General features: G+C 40.9%; 1 protein-coding gene across 3 annotated transcripts in view; it reads left to right on the top strand.

Moving 5' to 3' along the window:
- Positions 1-17951, top strand: part of LOC142099370 (P-selectin-like) — a 416714-nt gene extending 398763 nt beyond the window's left edge. For all 3 annotated transcript variants that reach the window (XM_075182758.1, XM_075182760.1, XM_075182761.1), the window contains 2 exons: positions 14002-14039; positions 17790-17951. In XM_075182758.1, the coding sequence (XP_075038859.1) occupies positions 14002-14039; positions 17790-17818 (67 nt within the window). In that variant the 3' untranslated portion in view covers positions 17819-17951. The remainder of the gene's footprint in view (positions 1-14001; positions 14040-17789) is intronic.
- Positions 17952-25482: the final 7531 nt, after the last annotated feature.

A 25482-nucleotide genomic window follows, 5' to 3' on the forward strand; every position in this document is an offset into this window, starting at 1 on the left:
GGGGGCTATCATACCTGCGCCTGTCGCCATCCTTGTCTCTCCTACTTGCATATCCCCAAATCCATGTCTATAGATGGCTCATGTCTTCAGGCTTTACTATGGGAATACGTCAAGATGACCCCTCACTACAATTTTCTTTCATGTCATCTTTTTACTTTGGAGAACCATTTTCTTCTCATTTAAAATAAATTTCAGTTTATATCTCTCCTGTCACAATTTTGCACACCCCAAAATGTTGCGTTGCGCCCTATGCTTCAGTCCAGTTAGCCTATTGATTATATTTTCTGCAATACTAACTTTGCCAATACAAATTTGCATAATTCTAAAATCCTTAAAAGGAGATACATATCTCTTATTGGGCAAATATGTGCTAGCCACAAGTCAGGGTTACCAAGCAACTTAGCCTGTTAAAATGGGAGCAATAAACAGAAAGGAGTCAAGGTAATCTTAGTTGAAGACACTCAAAGTGCACAACAAACAAATATAAAATCATTTAAATGTTATTAATTTAATGTTAAAATGTGGAAAGTTCTTTATAGTGTAGCAAAATATTTTAAAGTGATTGCAGAAAGAAAAATGAGTGAATGAGGTTTTAAAATTAAAATATGTAAATTATTGTATGCGTTTACCTTGCATCACTAATGACACTCATGCTCCATTTTTTTTAAAATCAATTATTTTTATTCAAATTTACAAACACTACAGATGCAACATATCATAATTAATTTAACAAACAGTTCCAGTTCTTTTGAGTATATAATCCTGCACAGAAATACATATAACACATTAATCACATATGCAACATACAGTTGAAATAAATGTCCAGTGTAATGTTTAGCGCACTCAGGTATAGCTTCCCCTCCCACCCCCACTGAGCATTGTGGTCCCAAAACTTAATATCCAGTAATCCAATAGAGACATATACACCTGAAGTAGGTTTATATTATTGAAAAATGGGGGAGAAGAAGGAGGAAGAGGGGGTACTCAAGGTGGATCAAAATGTGCTGCTAGGGATCTCACTGCAAATTTAGATTTCACCGAATGAGATCAGACTTTACAGTACTTAGGCATAATGTTTCTGGACTGGTAGGTCAACCGCTCATGTCCCACAGCCTCGTTTACCAATGCCACCCAGGCAGTAAAGTTGGGCTCATCACCGGCCATCCACTTTCAGGTATTATGACCTTAGCCAATACAAGGAGGTTGGTGACGTTTCTGTTTGCATTCCTACCTAAATCCACTCCGATACCAAACACACAGGTCTTAGGAAATAGAAAAGGGATCCTGACGCCTGCATCTCGTATCCACTCCATCTCCTCTGTCCAAAATTCCCCAACCACAGGACAGCCCCAAAGAAAGTGCCAGAAGTCAGCAGGGGTTCCCCTATACTTTGGGCACACAGAGTTAGTTCTGACTCCCATATGATGCAGCCTGTGTGGGGAGTAATAGACTGTGTATTATATGTAACTGCACCTGCCTCCCTGGCACTGTCAAGAATGGCACTCCAGTTATCTAAGGGGCCTAAGTCCATCTCCCACCTCATCCGCAGCCCAACCAAGTCATCAGGAACAAGGAGGTAAAAAACATTGACATATAGAATGGAGATGGTCTTGGTTGTGCTCACCTGTCCCAGAAGCAAACGGAGAGGGACCATGCCAAAAGTAATGGGAGTTCAGCCAAACTGGGTCTCCAGGGCATGTCAGAGCTGCAGATACGTAAAGAATAGGGAGCTTGACAGTGGAAATTCTAATTACAGTTGCGCAAAGGATTTAAGAACACCGTTGGCATAAAGGAAGGGCGGAATTAACCCAGATCGGAGTATCAGGATCCATCACTCCCTGGAGCATATTCCATACCAATAAAGTCTGCCTAAGTAGCGATGGAACAATTCCCGAAACTCAGGTACCCAAAAAGGCCGGTGGGCGCTCAAAATATGTCCATCTGACCAGAAACTGACAAGGGCGGCCGGCGGAAAAACCCCAACCATCCCTTCAGATGCACCAATTGTGCGGCTAGATAATAGGCTCGAAGGTCTGGAAGAAGCTCGGGAATGGCACAGAGTGGCTAACCTGAGTTCCCCTGCGCATATATAGCATGCCAGGAGAAGAGGAGCCGGCGGGAGGACTTGTCCACCAAATGATCAGTCCATGCTTTCTGTGCATGGAGCCAGACCAGTCGGTCTTCAGATGTACGTGTGGTAAGAACCGCTCCCAATCTGCCACCATGTCACTATGTCCCCATCAGAGTAAGCCAGAATGGGTTTAACATCCAGAAATGAGTGCCAGTGCCTGGGACAAGGGCAGTGACCAAGAGCACAGGGGAATGGTCGGATATCCCCCTAGTGAGATAACCGATCTCTGTGACCAAGGGCGCCAGTATACTATAAATCAACGCCAAGTCTATATGGGAGAGTGTGTTATGAGCGGAGGAATAACAAGAAAAAGTCTGGCTGGTAAGGATGCGGGCCCACAATATATCTACCAAACCCATATCTGTTAATATGAACAAAGAGAAAATGGTCTTGAAAACTGGAGAGGGGGTATTATGTAAAGGCAATATCAACAGAGGAATCCAAATGGATCTATGAGTTGCATATCCTCTCCCCGCGTGGTCTTAACCTTGATTTTGATTTAGGGTTGTTTTTAGATAAGAACTAACAAATGTGGGCATAGGGAAAAGAAATAGATACACAAGGTAAAAAGGATAATGATTTACGGAATATGAGGAATGGATACTGATATTACTAATATATTTACAATTTTTGAATTTGTGTGGAACAGGTTTATTTATTTATTTTTTATCTCTTGTCTAATCGGGTGTGTTTTTTCAGCATAACTTATATATATATATATCTTTATGTTTATTTTTGATGTGATTGGAATAACTGTAAATACAATGAATAAATATTTATCAAGTGTTTATGTATTCCTACTGATTGGAAGTATGGTACACCTTTAAGAGAAAGCAAAGACTCATTATTTTATTTGTACCATTGAACTGTGCACTTGCCAATCACTTGGATTTCACTTTTCTGATTGGTAGTCTTTTCTCAGGTCCTATCCCTGATGCCTATATTAGACTACTGAGGACTGTATATAGACTATTCCACATTCCATGAGGAAGCCTGCAGTGTGCGCAGGGAAACACGTTGGTATTAACTGCATGCATTCTAGTTAATTGTTATTCTGTCTGGAAAAACAGAGAACAAAAGATTACAACACTGCTATCTATAAGATTCCCGTCAAGCCACTGCGCATGCGTGTAACAACCCGGAAGTGGCTATGGCCGAAGGTCTCTGCAGGTTATCTACAGCCGGCCAGCTATCTCCATTGCAGCAATAAAGGAGGGGAGACCAGTAGAAGATTGGTACTCTACACTGGACTGGATATCTGGGCATGCTCTACACCTAAGGTACTTGTTTATTATTCTTCCTGGCGTGATGTCCCCAAAGATGTCTACTACACTGTCCGTCTATGAAGAAGGATGTTTATAATCACCGGCAATCTCTATGTACACAATTTTGGTACCTGCTCACATGTGGGACTCTTATGAGCTAATGAATCATATTCCGGTTTTTTTCTCTGGATTATATATTTTTTTCTCTGGATTATATGTTTTTTTATCCTTTGATAGACTGCTCTCTACAGGGACATTTCATTGTTCTGATGTCTGCGGATATATTTTGATTTTGTTTTTGGTGTTTTTACCTATGGACATTTAGGAATGATGAGTGTTTTCTAAGATCCATCAGCTTTGTGTTTTCAAGATTTATCTTTGTCAATTAAATAATCGCATTTCGTTTGGTTCTTGTCTTCTATAGTAGAACTGATTTCTAGCGTCGACGAGATTCTTTTGTATCCATATCTGTTATTAACCTAGCAAAGAAGGATGGACCACCACCCACCACCCGTGGTGTCTCCCTCCACCTGTCAGCCCTGGCATCCATAACTGCGTTAAGGTCCCCCATACACACCACTGGAGCATGAGGGGATATTGCAATAAACTTGGAGACCTGCCTAAGTACCTCATGGCTAAAAGAAGGAGGGACATAGATGGCCAAGAATGTAACTGGGGAGTTATCTAATTGGGCTCAAAGAAATCACAATGACCATAGGGGTCCAGTTGTACCTGCTCCAATACAAATCGCAAATTTTGTCTAACTAGTACTGAAACCCCCCGTGAGTGTGTCACGCAAACTGAATGATAGGCCCAGGACCAAGTGAGTCTCCACCAAGCACGCTATATCATGATTATATTTTTTCAATTGCGCAAGGACCACAGACCTTTTTATGTCGTCACTCATGCTCCATTTTATTGTGTGAGAGAGAGAGAGAGGGGTATGCCAGTTAGTCAGAAATTATTGAATTACTACTATCCAAAATTGGAGTATAAATATCTGTGTTTAATCTGATTACTAGATCACATAATCAGATATCTGTCTCATTTCAGAGGATGAAACAGATTATCACATATGTACATGGTTGGTTAATTATCTTTTTGAAATCTGACTATAATAACCTCTTCATACATTTGTGTTTTTCGTTGAGATGAACCTTTTAGACATAGCAAGATCTTAATGTCTCTTTCAGCTCATATACATATAAGTTGTATCTCACATTCTTTACTATAACATATTTAGGAAAGACGAGATCCCCGCTTGTATTTTAGTTACCCACACTAGTGATTATGTCAATGTTATATTTAACATAAATATTTTAATAATGCTCAAATTCGCACAAAGTTAAATATATTAAATCAATACTGCCCAAGTGAAATCTGAAAGGATTGATTTCACAGGAAAGGTCTCAGGCATTCTCATTCCTGCTTCTCATAACAGATACAATTAAAGACCTCTTTTTAAATGATCCTTTGTTACAAACAAATTCTTTAGACTTTTTTCTGATCTTATATTATTCTGTTCTGTCAACACATAGAATATCTATTACTAATTTTAATACAGTTTTTTGATCCTAAGTTCACAGATCACAATATATGGCAGATTCTTATTTATACTGGCAAAACTATTCTGTTCTTTCTAAATGTTGTGAGCATTTTGAATATATATGACATAACTAATTTTAATATGATTACATTTTTGAACTCAACTGAAAATAGATTGTTATGTTTTCAAGTACTACAGTTAGAGACCCATCATTGTACACACTTGCACCGTTCTCTGAACTAGGAATCCCAGGTCACCCTCTGCTGACATCACACATGATGTCTTACACTAAGCGTACTTTTAACATTAGCTTCCTCTAAAGGACAACCTTGCTGTCCATTTCAGTCATATATAATGGTGAACTTGACCAATCACCTGAGATAATCATTGATTGAAACTGTCAGCATCCTGTCCATTCACTTTCGTGGTCTACTTAGTAGTAAATACATGTACAATACATTGTACCAGGGGCTCTGTTAAAAATACCATTTATCAAAAATGCTTATATTGTTAATATTTTTATTATTAAATATTAATCTTCTTATAATGAATTCCAATTAATCTTTACCAGTCTTCCTGTAAAAGAAGGAAATTAGAGCATTGGAGACTTTAAAGTAACTTTTGGATGAGAAAAATATATTGGAATATTAAAATTAAGTACCCCATACAAGGTATCCAATGGGAACTTAAATATAGAAGAAAGAAAGACCATGAAAGAAATTGAGAAAAGGGAAGATGTAATCCTTAAACCTTCGAATAAAAGAGGTAATACTGTAATCTTGCCTAAAGACCAATATAAAATAGTAGTATGTAGACAGTTAAAAAAAAAAAAAAAGGTTATGAAAAGCTACTCCTAAAACCTACTGACAACAGAAACATTGGTTCACCCAAGGTCGGACTGGTGTATGAAGGGTCCACCAGGGAAACCAATGTGAAAGTACCACTTAACAGCATGTGCAATTGAAGAGGGTATGGTCAGCACATGAAGGTATGATCAACCTGTGCAGGGCAAGACTAGAACTTAACAGTGCTTAAATGAATAATATACATTAATATTTCTCATTTTCAGTAAAATATGCAATTAGATGTTAAAACAAAAAAAGTTGAAAGTGCACGCCATACCGAAAACAGCCAAATATGAGAAGAATAGAGAGAAGTAATCACAAAACTTAAAGTATACAAAGGTAATTATTTAGAGAACTTTTCTGGCAATCACTTAGATCTTGAGAAATCATTTGTGCTTATATACAGTATAGACACATACTCAGACATACTGGGCCTGAGTCATTAACGAGAGTAAAGCAAAAGAAAGGAGTAACTTTGCACCTTGGCAAAACCATGTTTTATTGGAGGGGGAGGTAAATTTAAAATGTAGGGACAGATTTATAGTTGGGGTAGGGCATGTCCTAGATCAACTTTAAATTTTAGTGTAAAAATAAAATTATAAAGAATTTGTGTGCTGTATGACAAAAAAAGGCAATTTTTTCTTTATTTTCAAAATAACAAATTTTCACCCCTTGCACTGTAACATGGTTTTGTCCAGGATCAAATTCGCTACTTTTTTTTTTGCCTTGTTCTCCCTAATAACTTAGGTCAACTAAGCTCAATAGATAGCAGATTAAATACGTAAATTAGCATCTTAAACACTACATGTGCCATTCATATGCATGTTGCATTCCTATAAATTGCACATTCACTATATGGACACACCTGTTAATTATTGAATTCAGGTGTTTCAATCAGACCCGTTGCCAGATGTGTATAAAATCAAGAACCTAGTGTCACGAGCCGCGGCTTCCCCGGCAGCTGCTGCGGCATACTCTCTGCCAGTACCTCACGTCCAGGCCGTTGTCATGAGGACCGGGAAGTCACTTCCTCCATGCTTCTGATACTACCACCGCGACCCAGCTAGTCTAACAGCTGTGCATGCGTGCGCTATGAGGGGAAAATAATTATCTTCATATGAGCCTTATTACTACCCTTGTGGTTCTCCTCTCCTCATTGGCCCTCTTATCTTTATAAGCAGGGAGGGCTTAGCCTCCCTGCCGTTTATAGCATCCAGTTTCTGTTGCTTGCCTGCTCCTGTCAGTTTGCTGATTACCCTTGGGTTTATTCTGTGTTTGACCCTCTGCTGGTTTCCTGGACTTGATTGTTTGCTAGTTGCCTTTACCTTCGCTTGTCATCGCCCACTATTCCGTGCTGCGCTACATTCATGAGTTTGTACTAAACTAAGCATAAGACCTGAGGGCATCTGAGTACCTGTGAGCACAACGAGCTCTACGGGAAAGGCAGCTGCTATAGGTGAAGACCTCTACCTCCTGTTCTACAAGCTCATGATAGTAGTCGTTAGTCATAACATTATAACTGACTAGTTGAGAAATTGGAAGAACCCACTTCCATGGATGAAAGCGGGACAAATCCTCCTCCAGCCAAGGTTCTGACTGATCAGATTCAAATCTTATCACACATGGTTCAAGGTCTGTCGCACTGGTTGTCTGCACAAAAAGAGGCCTCAAGAACATCGCAAGTACTTTCAGGTCCCGCAGTGGAGCCCAAATTAAATTTAAATAACTGTTTCTCTGGTGATAAAGCCTTATTACGCAACTTTAAAGAGTTCTAAGCTCTGTTTTCACCTAAGATCATGTTCTTCAGGTTCTGAGCAGCAAAGATTCGGCATCATAATCTTTCTGCTCCAAGATGACCCTCAGTCATGGGGGTTTAGTCTTCCTCCTACAAGTCCTTCTCTGTAATCAGTTGATACTTTCTTTAAAGCCTTGGGTCTGTTCTATGATGACCCAGACAGAGTGGCCTCGGGCGAGTCTCATCTCAGGGCCCTGAAGCAAGGGCGATGCACTGCCGAAGAGTATAGTGCACAGTTTAGACGATGGTCCACTGATAGTGAGTGGATCGATCCGGCACTTCGGAGTCAATTTCGCCTAGGTCTCTCTGAGCAAATCAAATATTCTTTAGTGCAGTACTCTATACCAACTTCACTGGATAACCTAATGCAGTTGGTAATCAAGATTGATCATAGTATAAAAGAAAGGAAAGCAGAGAGAGCTACGTCTGTCTTCTTTGGCTCCCCACCAGCCTCCTATTCTGCACTATTGGGCTTTCCGGAGCCCATGCAGTTAGGTGCCTACCATCTCTCTTCAGAAGAATGATCCAGACGATGTTCCCTGGGCCATTGCATGTATTGTGGCAACAAGGGTTACCAACTCCGTGCTTGTCCTAACAAGTCGTGAAAAGGCCAGGCCTAGGTGTTGGAGAAGAAGGCCTTCATATAATCTTGTCAGAAAATTCCATGTTGATCCCTGCACATCTTGTCTATGGTGCTTAGTCCACTGATGTTTCAGCCTTTCTCAACAGTGGGGCAGCAGGCAATTTCTTTGACCTCAAGTTGGCCCAGACTCTTAGTATTCATTCGATAAAGTTGGACTCAGGTATCACCGTCTGTGGACTGGACGGTAACCCTCTAATTGGAGGCAGAATTCACGCCAAGACTTCATCCATTCAGTTATCTGTTGGTATACTTCATTCTGAGGTTCTCTCATTCTATTTGATCTCGTGTCCTTCCGCTCCTTTGATTCTGGGGCACCCTTGGCTGCAGAGCCATAATCCCCATATTGATTGGAAGAAAGGAAAGATCATTCGCTGGACTCCTTAGTGTTCTTCGAGTCCTTCGGACTGGTCTGGAATGCCTTCCCGCTCCTTACAAAGAATTTCATGATGTAAAAAAAGGTGGACTCTCTTCCCCCTCATCAGAATTATGATTATGCAACTGATCTTATTCCCGGGCCTAAGTTGCCTAAAGGACGTTTATATGCTTTGTCCATTCCTGAGACCCAGGCAATGGAGCAATAGGTGGAGGAGAAACTTGAGAATGGCTTCATTTGGCCTTCCAAGTCTCTGGTAGGAGCCATGTGTTTCTTTGTAGCCAAGAAAGATGGCAGTCTGAGGCCTTGCATCAACTGTCGTGGTTTGTACAAAATCACGGTTAAATATACATACCCTCTTCCTCTCATCTCCACTCTTTTCGATCAACTGAAATTGGCCACTATCTTCTCTTAAGATTGACCTTCAGGGTGCCTACAACTTGATTCGGATCAAAGAAGGAGATGAGTGGAAAACAGCCTTCAATGCTCACCAAGGGCATTACAAATATTTGTTTATGCCAGTCGGCCAACTGCAACGCTCCTGCAGTGTTTCAAGATTTAATTAATGATGTTCTGCAGGAATTCCAAAGAAAATTTGTTGTAGGTTACCTGGATGATATCTTAATCTATTCACAGTCCTTTGCTCAGCACTGTTAGCATTTCCGTGAAGTGCTCCTTAAGCTTCGTCGGCACTACTTGTATGCTAAACTCAAAAAATGTGAATTTGAAGTCACCTGTGTTACCTTCTTAGGGTACATTATTTCTCCCAGCGGGATCTCAATGGAACCTGACAAAGTGTGAGCAGTCCAGGATTGAGTACTCCCCACTAATTTGAAAGCTATTCAGAGATTCGCCGATTATTATTGGAGGTTCCTCCGTTTATACTCAGTACTAGTGGCACCTATTACTGCTCTCACACAAAGATGCCAATACAGTTAATTGGTCACCAGCAGCTTTAGCATCTTTGTCAGCTCTTAAAGATGCTTTTACATCTGCTCCAGTCCTCAGGCATGCTTCAGACGTGGGGGCTGGTGATATTTTATCTGAGGGTTCTGCGGAACCAAAGGATGTATCCTTGCACATACTTCTATTGAAAATTCTCAGCCGCAGAGATTAATTGTGATGTGGGCAACCGTGAATTTTTAGCCATCAAATGGGCTCTAGAAGAGTGGCGACACTGGTTGGAAGGAGCTGCCCATCAAATCACCATATTCACGGATCATAAAAACCTTCAGTACATTTAGGCCGCCAAAACCTTGAATTTTAGGCAAGCTGGGTGGGCCCTCTTTTTAACTCGTTTCAACTTCTTAATTACTTAAAATTAAAATGAATTATTTTCATATGAGCCTTGTTACCACCCTTGTGGCTCTCCTCTCGTCATTGGAGCTCTTCTCTTTATAAGGCAGGGAGGGCTTACCTTCCCTGCCGATTATAGAGTCCAGTTTCTGTTGCTTGCCTGCTCCTGTCAGTTTGCTGATTACCCTTGGGTTTATTCTGTGTTTGACCCTCTGCTGGTTTCCTGGACTTGATTGTTTGCTAGTTGTCCTGACCTTTGCTTTGTTTCATGGATTGCTTTTGATTGCTGCCAGCCCTGACCATTTGCTTTTTCCTGACCACATTGCCTGCTTTGGACCCTGGACCTAGGCCTGTTCCTGACCTAGCTTCGCTTGTCATCGCCCACTATTCCATGCTGTGCTACATTCATGAGCTTGCACTACGCTGAGCATAAGACCTGGGGTATCCAAGGTAATCCGAGCACAACGAGGTCTACGAGAAAGGCGGCTGCTATAGGTGAAGACCTCTACCTCCTGTTCTACAAGCTCATGATAGTAGTCGGTAGCCATAACACCTAGATTTTTGTAAAGTGAAAATATTTATAATTTCAAATTTATAAACATAGAATTTGACACTAACCAAACCCACCAGCTTTATATCACATGCCTCCACCTGCCTACCAACATTTCTCTCACTTGCCACTAAGTGCCCACAAGCCTCTCTCACATCCCTGCACAACAGCTTTTCTATCACATGCCAACCTGTCTCCTAGCTTATTACATGCACCTCCCTCTGCCCATCAGGTTGTTTCAGATGATATCCACTGACAACCAGTTTCTCACATGCCACCCCCTACCCACCAGCTTTTCTCTCATATACCACCCCGTGCCTACAAGACTTTCACATGTGCCCTGCACAACAGCTACTCTATCACATGTCACACCATGCCCAAAAACTTTTGTTTCACATATTATTCCCCTGTCCATCACCTTTTCTCTAACATGTCATCCCCTGCCCTGTCAGTGACCAGTGCACAATACAGAGCCTTTCAGTGACCCCTACACAATACACAGAACCTTTCTATGAGCCATGCACAATACAGAGAGCCTTTTTTTTAGCCCTGCACAACACAGAGAGCCTTTCTGTGACCCTGAACAATACAGGGTTTTGTAATAAGTTATGCACAATACTGAGTGCATTCCTGTGACCCTTGTACAATGCTGAGCCTTCCACTCCCCTATGCACATTACATAGTACTATGCTGTGATCCCTTTACAATACACAGAGCCCATCACTGACCCTTGCACACTGCAGAGAGCCTGTCAGTGATCCCTACACAATGCAGACAGCCTGTTAGTGACCCCTGCACAATACAGAGGGTCTGTCATTGAACCCTGCACAATACAGAGAACCTTGTAGTGACCCGTGCACAATACAGAGAATATTTCTGCGACCCCTGCAAAATACAAAATCTTCATTTAACCATTTAAATTACAAAGAAGTGACCACTGCACAACACAGAGAGCATTGTAGTTAATCCATATACAATACAGAGTGCCTTCCAGTGACCCTCCACAATACAGAAAAATTTCCAGCGACCACTGCACAATATAGAGCCTTCCAGTAACCCCAGCGCAATCCAAAATGCCTTGAAGTGACACCTGCACAAAACAGAGATTCTCGTAGTGTTCCCTACACAATACAGAGATACCAGTAGTGACCACTGCACAAAACAGAGAGCTTCTAGTGCCCCCTGTACAATACTGAGCCTTCCATTGAATATTGCACAATACCGAGCCTTCCAGTGAATATTGCACAATACAGAGAGTATTCTGGCGACAACTGCACAATACACATAGCCTTGTAGTGACCCCAGCACAATACAGAGAGCCTTGTAGTGACCCAAGCACATTAGAGAGGGCCTTGTAGCGCCACACGCACAAAAGAGAGAGGAGACTTTTAATAACACATTCACAATGAAGAGCCTTCTAGTAACCCCTGCACATTACAGAGTGGATTACACACACCCTACTCTACATACTTACACACTCTTTCACTTGCGACACCATATGCCAACCAGCTTCTCTCACATAATACCCAATATATCCACTAGTTTCTCTCTCTTCCATGTCAACCCCTGCCCACAGGCTTTTCATACATGGCAACCTGTTACATATCACCCCATATGTTTAGAAGTTTTCTTTTATGTCACCTCATATGTCCACCAGATTTTCATTCACATGCTGCCCCGTATACCCACCAGATTTTCTCTCACATTCAAGCCCATATGCACACCATCTTTTCTCTCACGTCACCCCAGCATGCCGGCTTCTCTAACGTCACCTCATATGCACGCAAGCTTTTCTCAAATGCCACCATATATACCCACCAGATTTTCTCTCAGGTGCCACTCCATGTCCAGTTTTTTCTACCATGCCACCCTATATGCCCACCAGCTGTCCCCACATGTCACCCTATATACTCAACAGCTTTTCTCACATGCCACACCATATACCCACCAGTTTTTCTCTTACAGGTTACCCTGCATGCCCACCAGCTTATTTTACATGTCACCCCATATGCCTATCTTATATGTTATCACATATATTCACCAGATTTTCTTTCACATGCATGGGAAAAATCACATTGAGCCATAAACTGGACATTAACAATCAATAGATGAAGGATTTAGTGTACATAAGGCACAGATCATGCAGTCACACTTACAATTCCAGCATGGGAGGGATGCACTGAGAAAAGTGGTCAGTTCAAGAAAATGTTTCCTTGTGTGACAGCTGTTAGTTGGTGTGCAGTACCAAATCAGCCATTAGATGTCACCGCTAATGGTTGTAGACAAGGAACAACCGAAAAAGCAATAGGAACCCCACAGTTCAGGTCTTGAACCTGTAAAGCAGAATTGTTCAGTACATTCCGTAGAAAGTCTGTCAGAGGAGCAGCTCCCAGATTAACTCAGGCACGTGCAGCTGTTAATGCTACGCCTGGATCCTTTCTGATGTTGGCGGTCACGGCGCGGCTTTATCTCAGTTGTTTGCAGTTTCTGGATAGTTTGAGCATGCGCGTCCAATGACAGATTGAATAAAACACACTTGTACTAGAATATTAAACTACCTGCCCCCTCAGTAACATCATTTCATTTATTCACTTCCCTGCTGGGGGCAGCCCTATGTGGCCTATAATTAAATAAATAATCATTTTAAAAAATAGCATGCATCCCCCCATATATTAACCGGACCCAACGCTGCCAGTCTAGGCTGGGGGAAAAAAAGCTTGGGGTCCCCTGAGTTTACTAGTATCAGCACTAGACTTTGCCAGAGAGGGCTGGTGGTACTATAGCAAGACACCCACAGCATGGGGTTCTTTGGTCCCGCCCCCAGGAATGCAGTGAATAAATTAAGTGATGTCAGCAGCCTCTGGTACTGTTTGGACAGATTAAACTTTGTAATGAGAGTGATGCCAGGGCTAATAATGATACAAAGTGTGATATATATATCACAATAATAATATGTAACATGAGTGATATTAGTGACCTGAAATAAATACACACAATTAGTAAAAATTAGATTTATATCTCTGACTGGATGAGGGGAACAAGTGTTTTAAGTTTAGTATTTTAAAACCTTATTTACTGATTTTTCTTTCTGCAAGCATCACTATATTTTAAAACATTTTGCAAAGATATAAAGAACTTAACACTTTTTCACATGGAAGTAATAAAGTTAAAATTATTTTATATTACAGTTTATTGTTTGAGTGCCTCCAACTAAGAATACCTTGTCTTTTTCCTTTTTTTGTTCTATGATTATTTGGTATTCTGGGAGAGTTTTGATAACTATAAAAACAATTTTGAAAAAACGTGATATATAACATTGATAGGAAAGCCTTTGTTTTGTTTTGTTTTTAGAAAAGCTAGTAACCGTTGCTTGACAGCTTGGGGTATGGAGAGCTGTGGTTCTGGGGTCTGAAATTATATTAGTGTTGATATACTTTAGCAATCACCGATTTTTCACAGTTTTATTTCACCTTCCTGTTTCTTCATGCAATAGTGAGTTATACATTGGTGCATCCACGTTCTATTTTAACAAAACAATGTATTATTTATTTTTCCAGACACCCTGTGAATACATTCGATAATCCTGCATTTGAAGGTTTGTGATCTGCTATACATTATAATATATTTCATATTTGCCAACATTGGCAATTAGAGCTTTGGGAGATCAGGGGGAGGTGGACGTGTGGGCAGCCCAGTCAGAGCCGCAATGACGTGTGAATTGTGTCATAAGCCCGCCCCCCCTGCCACCTTACTATTGAGTTCTATGGGAATCGGAAGGTTTGCCTACTCTCCCGGAAATTTCGGGAGTCTCCTGGACACTCCGGGAGAGTAGACAACTATTATACATTTGTTATTATAAAGTATGTCGTTGTTCACTATATATATATATATATATATATATATATATATATATATATGTATATATATATATATACATATATACATACACACACACACACTGTACGTAAAACACTAAAACACTACTATCTGTTTGCTTAAATAGCTTAAAAGAAATGCACATAGAGCTTTCAATGTTAAGGTAAAGATATGCCTGTGGGATATACATGTTATAACTTGAGCAGTATTACTAAGAGGTCTAAGATACAAAATAGCTGTATCTACAGTTACAGTTCAGACTGCAAACTAGAGACATTTGGAGTATGGCTTATGTACAGTATTTTATTACAGTTATGTGATTATATACCACTGCAAGAAACCTACTAATTAAAAGTACCCCCTGAGTTTTTCCTGAAAATAAGACCTTATTTAAGATACACTCTTCTGACATAACATTCACCTGCAGAAAATATAATTTGCTTTTGTTTGTATGCCTCATCGCAGGATATATTGTTCTGGCCATAATATGAAGCGTTTTTGAGACAACCTCCCTTTAAACAATGACAAGCGTTGAGATTTTTCAGTCAATCTCCATAGGAACACAATGTCAAAATAAGCTGTCTCTAAGTGGATATTTTGTGCAACACAGCATGTTCTACAATCCCAGTGCATAAACCAATAACTGAAATGCTACCTAGTAGGTGAAGCAAAGGATCCAGATTTCTAAGGGTAACTTAGGAACCATTAGCAGGTTTCTAGAGGTAGATCCTAGGTTATGAGAATTGTTAGCAGCAGGGAAAAGGGTCTATTCAGGTAATTGCTTATTTGTCTTTCATATACATTCTGAACAAGTGGCCCAAAGTGAAAACTATGTTGAGTCTTCAGGGACATCCACCCTATATTACTATGGTGTGTATTGTAGTTACACAGCAAAACAAAATGACAAAGTTTTGATGCTTGTCAAGCTTGCTGAGGTGAAGTCAAACCTCGCCAAAGTCTTTCATGGGATTTAAGATCACTCTTGCCTACAACATAGCCAATGTTTCAAAGTCTAATTTCAAGATTTTGGGAGGGTGTTGTCCATTTCAGAGGCTTTTCCATTGCTCAAATGCCTAAGGGCTGTTTAAATTTCTTCTTTTTTTTCACCGATATAATTCCAAGTTTGCTCACTCATTCATTCTTTCTTTAGTGGGAAACTGGTCTCCAAGTATGCACCTTTGACTTTGCACCAGTTTTTTTCAATGCCATGCCCTTGTTCAGGTGACAGTGCTTCAAATCGATTGCTCAGCTCTAGCCTGAACTTATCTTTAGTTTATTCTTCACTTAGCTTCCCAACATTATACCTCCTGTTCATTTTCAAAAACTTCCTCTTGGCCATCGTTTTTTTCAGCTGGATCTCGACTACTACAAGATGATAGTCACTACCAATGTCTGTGCCTTGTCTGTTTCTAACATTGGTCAGATATATTCAGAATTTTCTAGTTACAGCAATGTGATCTATCAGGTTTTTCATGGTTGACTCTGGAGATACCCATGTGACACTGGAGGTACACTATTCCTATACAACCAATGCCACAATCAACCATATTACATTATAAAAGCTGAGAATTTTAGTGCACCAAAAATAAAAACATCTTGTGTAACCAGTTTCAGCATGCATTCATTTTATACATGCACACTATTATTAAAATGAACATTCCAATATATCAAAGGAAAACTCAATATTTATCTTTTCTGTTAAAGACTAAATCTACTAAAATATAAATTTTTATCTCAAATCTATTCTCAGGCATAAACACTTTGGGGTATATTTACTAAACTGCAGGTTTGAAAAAGTGGAGATGTTGCCTATAGCAACCAATCAGAGCCTAGCTTTCATATATTTATTGCATTCTACAAAATGAGAGCTAGAATCTGATGTTGCCATAGGCAGCATCTCCACTTTATCAAACCCGCAGTTTAATAAATATACCCCTTTGTATATGAATGTGGATAAAGGTGTAAACAAAGGCATAGAAGTGTAAACAAAATATTTTTGGGGTTTGTAAATTGCCCTTAATTTTTAGTATGTTCTAACAGATATTATAAGTGTGACGAAATGAGTGTGATAACCCTGTGACCATTTGGTTTCTCATTTCTTACATAATGTGGATTAGTACTTTTTATAGTCCATGCTTTTGTTCCCCAGCTCACCAAACTACAAATGCATTGTCCAATAACATGTGGTTAAGGGGACATTGTAGTTCAGTGTAAATATGTATATTGTGTATTGTATATTGATGACTTGCAGTAAGGTTGCTATTCATTGTCCTTAAATTGAAACCAGGAGGGTTATGGGTAAAGATCAAGTGGTGTCCACAATACATTCATTCTCCCCCCTCCTTCCTCTACAGGAAGCATGGAACAGCTGGGGACCCTGTGACATCACAAAGTAGTGTTAGGGGTTAATTTTAGGAGGGGCTCACTGCTACCTTATCCTTGGAAGCAGGGGAAGCCAATTAGCATCAATTGTTCTCCTAAAGACTAGTCCAGACGTTCTGTCTGCATCCCAGCAGGGGGCTTCTGTGAAAGGACAGCTCATCTTAACTGCCCTGTCCAAACCCCCTAGTCCTGCACTGGCCAATGGTTAAGAAGAATAGACCCAGGGGTTTGCCCAGGGAGGGGAAAGACTGTGGAAATTAGACCTGAGATATATGGAACGACTATAGGGGGAAGGGTGTTCATTCTGGGATTTCATTCATGAAGGTGCAAGAGCTAGTTTTGAGTTGTCGTTCTCTAACTAGAGTCTATATATGCAGCTGAGAGAGATCCATGGGTCATGAAGTCTGGACAGCCAGGTGACTATATCTCCTTAAGCTATTGAGGTAAGGGAGAGACGATGTGGTAAATCTGCCTGACATTTATTTACTGTGTGTACATAATATTCTAGTGTTGTTTGTATGACAATAAATATACTGTTGTATTTTTATAACTGCATTTTGCCTGAGTGACCATACGAATCCTAGAAGGTACTAGGTAGACTTCCCTGGCATAGGAAGGCACCCGTGAGTGGCCAGCCAGCGTGAAGTGGGTAGCATTGGGCCAGATAAACCCAGTATCTTCACAATAAGTAACATAATTATTTATGTATTTTATTGTGTGATTTTAATAATGATGTCAGAAAATCCATGAGGTTTGGACTGAATAAGCTGTGTTTTGTCTTTTGTTTTGCTTTTTTTTTTTTGTTCTGGTAAAAAGTTAATGACACTTTTAATGGAGTGTTTCTATTTACTTAGATTACTTGTGCTATGAAGATGAGCGCAAACTACATGTATTTTTCTCTATTAACAGCATTTTTTTTTAAAAAAAAAATAGATTGACTGCAAATAGGCTTACCTAAAAATAGCTTTCTGTTCTGATAAGTTTCTGTGAAAAGGTTCGGTGATATTTTATATGGGCAGAATTAGCATTTTTATCAAGTCATGCACTTTTTTGTTTATTTTTTTATTTTATATTTGTTTGTTTCTAGATAAGGACATTTATTCATTTGACCTTTAAATCCTGGAACTGATCTTCACAACTTCTTTACTACCAACGATGACAAGACATAGCAGAACTGTAGCTGCATGATACAAATAATATCAAATGTACTATGAATCACTGAATACAGTGAATATGAATATAATAACAATCTTGGACTACAATTTTTTTTATTAAATATGCAATGTAAACCCTGAGTCGAAGTGGAAATTTAGAAGTAACGGTATTGAAATTTAGAAGTGGTGGTATGGAAAATGTAAGTGAATGGCATTTGATAGTTTTACAAAGAAGGTAATAGGAGAAGTGGTGGTATGGAAAATCACTGTACACGGGTCCACTTTTGACCACTCATGATAACTATAAATTTTGGGCATTGAGACAAAGGAGCGTGTTCAAGTAGACTGTACTTTGAACTGAATTATTTTTCAAAGCATAGTGGGATTTGCAGCATTTTGCTTGCTAATAAATACGTTAATAATACTGTATTGCTGTACTAGGCAATTTATATATTACAATTATAAGTTACAAATTTCAGCACAATAGACAGGTATATACTACAAATATTAGCGTAATTTGGGTGAATCCGGGTGTAACCTAATTTGTCTTGATCTTGCAATCTGGAGTGCTGGCAAATATGTCATTGTGGATGTTTTAACAACTCAGTTATAAAGATTTTATCTACTTTAAATATAACATTTTCAAATTGCAAAATTAACTAGGGTTTAGACTTGATATTACTATGAAATATGAGAATTTCAACTGAAACAATAGTTTTGGTATGAATTAGGTGACTTGTGCGCTTTTAATAGTTCGAGCAGGCCTCCTACTACTCAGGGTAAACTTCTTTGAAGCTGCTGACCGGGTTGTCAAGATCGTTCCCCATGAGCTGCCCATTCATCTGAATGGAAGCACAGGTTGGTGATATTTTATTTTTAAACATATCACCCAATTCAACCTAAAACTAAGTTTCTAATTTTGGGTAGAATTATCCTTAACAGTGTTCATAACATGGTAATATTTAGGATAAGTTTTGCACAAGTTGAATGTTAAGTTTCTTAAGCTACATACGGAGAGAAGAAAAATATGGAGGGAAGGGGGAAATGTGCAGTATTTTTCTCCATATTTTCTGGATCTATAAGTATTCCTTTGGGGGGTTAGCTATGCCCCAGATCCTAGTCATGATCTATACACATAGGGGCAGATTCAGTTGGCCGTGTTACGCGGCTTCCTGAGCCGCGAGCAGAAATCTGAGTTACATTTACCGTAATAACGGTAGTACATTTGTTGCGGCGCTATTCTGACGGAAATTGCATTTCCCCCATAGGGTCTGATTCATTAAGGAAAGGAAAGCAAAAAAATAGTAACTTTTCACCTGGGCAAAACCATGTTGCATTGGAGAGGGTGATAAATTTAAAATGTGGGGACAGATTTATAATTGGGGTACGGCATGTTCTAGATTAACTTCAATGCAAAAATAAAGCTATCAAGTATTTGTGTGCTACATGAAAAAACAGCCAGTATTTTTCCTATGTGCAAAATAATAAACTAATTTTCACCACTGGCATTGTAAAATGGTTTTGTCTAGGAGAAAACTTTTTTTTTACTTCCTTTCCTTAATGAATCAGGCCTGTAATCTGCATGCTATACGCAAGATCCTGGAAGGAGAAAGCAAATAGGCAATTTTATCATATAAATCTCTTCCCCTAAGAGACAAATTAGATTTCATGCACCACACAACCACTAAAGTCTTTATTGCCATACAGAAGTAGCAAGCATTAGCGTGACGCACTTCATTGAAACACATCACATGGCATTGCCCTTAGTCTACCACATATTGAAGTACGCGTGCTCCAGGAACTCGTGGAAGCCAGCTCTGTGGTTGTTTCTCGAGCAACCCACAATATTTGTGTTGCCACTAACCATGTCTATGTATGGCATATGGGGGTGGAGTGATGTTAGGACCCACCAATCATTTAAAAGTAAGCTCCTACATGGGAAACCCATTAATGAATGGAAAAACTCAATAAATAAATAATTAAAAACTGTCAGTTTACAATCTGTAAAAAACACCAACCATTTAAAGCCGCTTTGAGTGGTCAGCAAAACTCCCCAGTAAATTCAATAGGATTCAACCCCCAGGCTGAACATTGTTGGGTGATCCTCCCAGCACCCATTTGTTATAGGTACTGGGGAAAATGGGACATTGGAATTGCCACTCTGTCATCCCAGATATGCCAATATCCCCCAATGCAACCTCTCAAATACCCTACCCCCCTTATACTAAAAAATATAATAATAAAAAGTAATAAATATTGCAATCATAGCAGAGGTTAAACCCCTTTTAAATACTGTGTGTTTTTTATTTTAATTTTATTTCTAATGGATTACAACCTTCCCATATTACAGGGAGGTACATAGGCAAAAGAAGATTTATAATAAAGTGGTCAAGCTGGGTGTTTTAAGTGCGTTTTGTTTAAATTCAAACAATGTTAAGCCTTGTCACAGTGTTTAATTTACTTATTTGAACAATACTTTATATACATCTGTACATTGGAAACTCCATTCAAATAAATGAACTGCAGTACTGTATCTTATGTGTGTTTTATGACATCTGCATGCTGAGACTTATAGTATGCTTGTACTATATTTTATTTGTATACTTCACTGTATAACTATAAATGATTCTCTACTAGGAAGCAGTTGCCCAATGCATCTGCTAAAGCTTTTGAATATGAATCATAAAGTACAAGAGAGGATCACATTGGTTTCTGTAACATTCTTCTTTATTATATCAAAAGTCAATCAAACTACTGGTACTTAGGGACATTGGCAGGACCCCAATGAGAGGGGCCATCATCATCACGGCAATTGATAGTTCACGAATTCCCAACGGAGTCATCACTGAACGTACCACTCCCCTCTCTCTCCAAATAGGGGCATTACATCAAGAACAAATCTCCCATTTGGTTCTTCCCACTGCCACTAGTCCTCTCATACTGGGCCTTCCCTGGCTCCGACTCCACTCACCACAAATGGATTGGAGTTCGCCTCAAGTCCTTTCATGGGGGTCTGCCTGTCATCACAGATGCCTCTCCCTGGTACTTCCAGTCAAATTGTCTAACTCATCTCAGAACTCTCCTCTGCCCAGGCTTCCTTCCCAGTACGCTCTCTTCGCTGATGTATTTGATAAGATACGTTCGGAATGGCTTCCTCCCCTTCGAGCCTGGGACTGTACCATGGATCTACAACCCAGTAAAATTCCACCTAGTGGTCGGATGTACCGCCTTTCTCTGCCCGAGACTCAGGCTATGTCTGACTACATTAAAGAGAATCTCCATCGTGGGTTTATCTGACCTTCCACTTCTTCCAACAGAGCGGGCTACTTCTTCGTTAGAAAGAAAGATGGCACCTTAAGACCCCGTATTGATTACCAAGGCCTTAACGCCATAACTATTAAAAACCGCTACCCAATTCCCCTAATTAAGGGGCTTTTCGATCGCATCAGGGGTGCCCAGATTTTCAGCAAACTGGACCTACGCGGTGCCTACAACCTTATTAGGATTGAGGCCGGAGGTGAGTGGAAGATAGCTTTTAACACCCGGGACGGACACTACAAATATCTTGTCATGCCTTTTGGTTTGTGTAATGCCCCAGCTGTCTTCCAAGGTTTTGTGAACGAGATCTTCTGGGACCTGCTCTATGTTTGCGTGGTTGTCTATCTGGATGATATCCTGATGTTCTCAAAAGACCTCTCTTCACACCGACAACATGTTGCAGAAGTTCTCTTAAGACTCCGTAGGAATCAGTTATTCTGTAAATTGGAGAAGTGCTCCTTTGAACCTCCTCAAATTCCCTTCTTGGGTTACCTAGTGTCCGGTGTGGGCCTCAAAATGGATCCTGAGAAAGTAAGGGCAGTCCTGCATTGGCCCTTGCCCATGTGCCTCAAAGCTATCCAGCGCTTTTTGGGCTTTGCCAAATACTATCAGTGTTTCATCCAAGGGTTCTCCTTCATTGTTGCACCAATAGTCGCCCTTACTCGCAAAGGTTCCAACACCAAGCAATGGCCTCCTGACACCCTTCAAGCTTTCCAGTTTCTCAAAGAAGCATTCTCTACTGCTCCTATTCTGCAACAACCCGACATTGCTCTTCCTTACTTTCTTGAGGTTGATGCCTCCAACATCGGTATAGGAACCATTCTGTCTCAAAAATCCGTATGGAATAAACTCCATTCCTGTGCCTTCTATTCTCGGAGCCTACTGCCAGCGGACAAGAATTATACAATCGGTGACAAGGAGTTGTTGGCTATTAAAGTGGCTTTGAAGGAATGGAGATGCTGGAGGGTGCCTGCCATCCAATAACTATATTCACCGATCATAAAAATTTACCTTCATTCTGCTCAATGTATGAACCCTAGGCAAGCCAGATGGTCACTATTTTTCTCTCGCTTTGACCTCATTATCACTTTCAAACCTCAAAGAACAGGAAAGCTGATGCGCTATCTCGGGCTATCAGTCCCATCTCGGACACTGAAGACCCACAGGAGCATCCATTTCTTGATTCCAAGTGTGTCCTCTTATCCGCCTTTACCTCCACTACTCCACCTCAGGGGAAAACCTTTGTGTCCCCTCTGCTTCAAAAAAATCCTCTCCTGGCACTACTCTTCTCGCTTTACTGGTGATGTTGGAATCTGTAAAACCCTAGAGATCATTTCTCTGATGGTGGCCTACCATCCGAAACGATGTCAAGTATTATGTCTCTGCCTGTGATATTTGCAGCGATGAACAGCAGCTTTACCACGGATAGTAGAACAGGAAACAATAGTCAGTAATGCAGGTCAAGCAGATAACAGGTGTAGATCATAGCGAGCGTTTACCACAAACAGTGGAACAGGCATGCAGAGATTGATGAAATCCAGCAAACAGCAGCGATGACCACACAGCAGCTATGAACACAGCAGCTTACCATGGATTGTGGAACAGGTAACAATAGTCAGCAATGTAGGTCAAGCAGGTAACAGGTGTAGATCATAGCGTTACCACAAGCAGTGGAACAGGCATCCCAACAGAAACATCAGAGAAACAGATATGACTTGAAGAACCAGCAAGGAAAAGGTGTAAGCAGGGGCCTTATAAAGGGAGGCTGACCAATGGCAGAACTGACAAACACACAGATGAAGTAATCATAGGTGCAAACGTGGCTGACTAAGAAGAGAGATTTAAAGTATTTGAGGCTCAGGTGGAGATACCCGGGGAGCAGAGTGTGACACATGGACTCACATTAGCATGGACTTTATTACGGATCTCCCACCCAGCAGAAGATTTAACACCATTTGGGTAATCGTGGACAGGTTCTCCAAAATGGCCCATTTTGTTACCCTGGTGGGCCTGCTTTCCTCTCCCATGTTGGCAGCTCATTTCATTAAAGAACTTTTCTAACTTCACGGATGTCCTTTAGATTGTCTCAGACAGGGTAGTACAGTTCGTCTCCAGGTTCTGGCATTCCTTATGCAAGATCCTGGGCATTCGCTTGTGCTTGTCCTCTTCATACCATCCTCAGTCTAATGGCCAGACCGAGAGGGTCAACCAGGATCTTTCGACATTCTTAAGGATTTTTTCTTCTGCCAACCAGGATGACTGGACAGATCTACTCCCTTGGGCTGAGTTTGCCCACAACAATACGTACCACGAATCCCCATGCGCTACGCCATTCTCTGTTGTGTATGGTCTCCATCCTCCTCTCCCAGAATTTCCCTCCCTCCCACCCAGGTTCATGCAGTCAATTCCTTACGCTGGAAGTTCTCATCCACCTGGACTCACGTCCGGTCCTCCCTCAAGAGAGCATCCTCCAGATATAAATTTTTTGCCAACAAGAAGAGGCGGGCCGTACCCGCTTTCAAGGTCAGGGATCGAGTGTGGTTATCCACCAGGAATATTTGCCTGAAAGTTCCATGTATGAAACTTGCACCACGATTTATTGGCCCCTACAAGTTTCTGAGTATCCTAAATCCAGTCTGTTTCAAATTATAGATTCCTAAGAATCTTCACATTTCCAACTCCTTCCATATTTCTCTGCTCAAGCCTCTCATCAATAATCAGTTCTGTGCTCCTGCCTCGATATCTTCACACATTCAACTTCAGCAAGAAGAGGACTTTGAGTTTACCCATATTCTTGATTCTAAAATCACAAGAGCTGGTATTTGGTCCATTGGAAGGGATTCGGTCCGGAGGAGCGCTCCTGGATCCGCGTTGCCAACATCAATGCTCCTGTTCTTCTAAAGAAGTTTTTCACCAAGTTTCCTGGTAAACCTGGTTCTATGTGTCCTGGGTCCACCTTTAAGGGGTGGGTGGGTACTGTCACTCTTAAAGGGGGGGTACTGTCACTCACTGGGTCTGGTTCTTCTAAACACTCACCCCTCTGCCGGCGTCTGTGACACGCCGTGTCCGGCCGCCATCTTGGGTACGGGTCGCCCTCGACCTACTCCCAGTGCCTGTTGGTCCCCACTCTGCTAAGTTTGTTGTGGTTCACTCCTCTCCTGGTTACCTTACCTGCAGTCCACAGTCCTTCTCAGCGTCTCCTGTTGCCTTACCTGCTATCCGCAGAACATCTCCACCATTCCAGTGGTAATAACCTGCTGTCCGCAGATCATCTCAGCACCACCTGTTACCTTACCTGCAGTCCGCAGATCATCTCAGCATCTCTTGTTACCTTACCTGCTGTCCGCAGAGCATCTCCACCATTCCAGTGGTAATAACCTGCTGTCCGCAGATCATCTCAGCACCACCTGTTACCTTACCTGCTGTCCACAGAACATATCCACCATTCCAGTGGTAATAACCTGCAGACTGCAGATCATCTCAGCTCCTCCTGTTACCTTATCTGCTGCCTGCAGACCATCTCCCCATGTAGCTGAACGTCCGTTGATTCTGCCATACTCTCCCGAGGGCCGCGACCTGTGTAGCGGAAGCCGCTAAACCCATACCCTCTTGCTGGTGTTCCTGGAGAAGACCAGCCGCTGCATTAGACTCTGTGCTTCTGGTGAGTAAACAACTATTGTCAGGACTTGGGTGAAGACTCCTAGTGCCCGTGACAGTCTTTCCTTCAAATTCTTTCCTCTCCTGAAGATGGTATTTTTACCTTTATTGATTTGGGAGCCTATCAGATCGTCCATTTCTAAGATTGAAGAATTTTTGTTAATAATGCTTCTTATATTTGTTGCATAATTATTGTACTGCATTACAAACACCAATGATTTATCATCTATATTACGTTTTGGTTTTATTTTATGTACCAGCAGAGATTCATTGACTCCACCTGTTTCAAGGCGTTGTCCCATAAGGACCTAGGGTATCCTTGTCCCAAAAAGGACTGATGTAGTGTCTAGGCTTGCTCTCTGAAAACCTCCATATCTGAACAGTTTCTACGTCATCTGAGGAATTGAGCTTTTGGGATGTTAGTTTTCCAGGTCCTAGCAAGACCACTACGATAGTGTAAATAATTAAATGAGTCCAATTGTTTCGTACAGGTTTTAGCTTGCACTCTGTTATCATAATTGCACTCTGTCTAAATAATTAATATGTAGTGGATCATGGGCACTGGTGAATTTTAGTCCGAAATAATTTCTGTTTAACTGCGGAACAAATTGGTCAGCGGAATTACTATCTCCATCCCAGATGAAAAAAAGA

This window comes from Mixophyes fleayi, chromosome 8 (genome assembly GCF_038048845.1).
Source record: "Mixophyes fleayi isolate aMixFle1 chromosome 8, aMixFle1.hap1, whole genome shotgun sequence".
Taxonomy (NCBI): Eukaryota; Metazoa; Chordata; class Amphibia; order Anura; family Limnodynastidae; genus Mixophyes; species Mixophyes fleayi.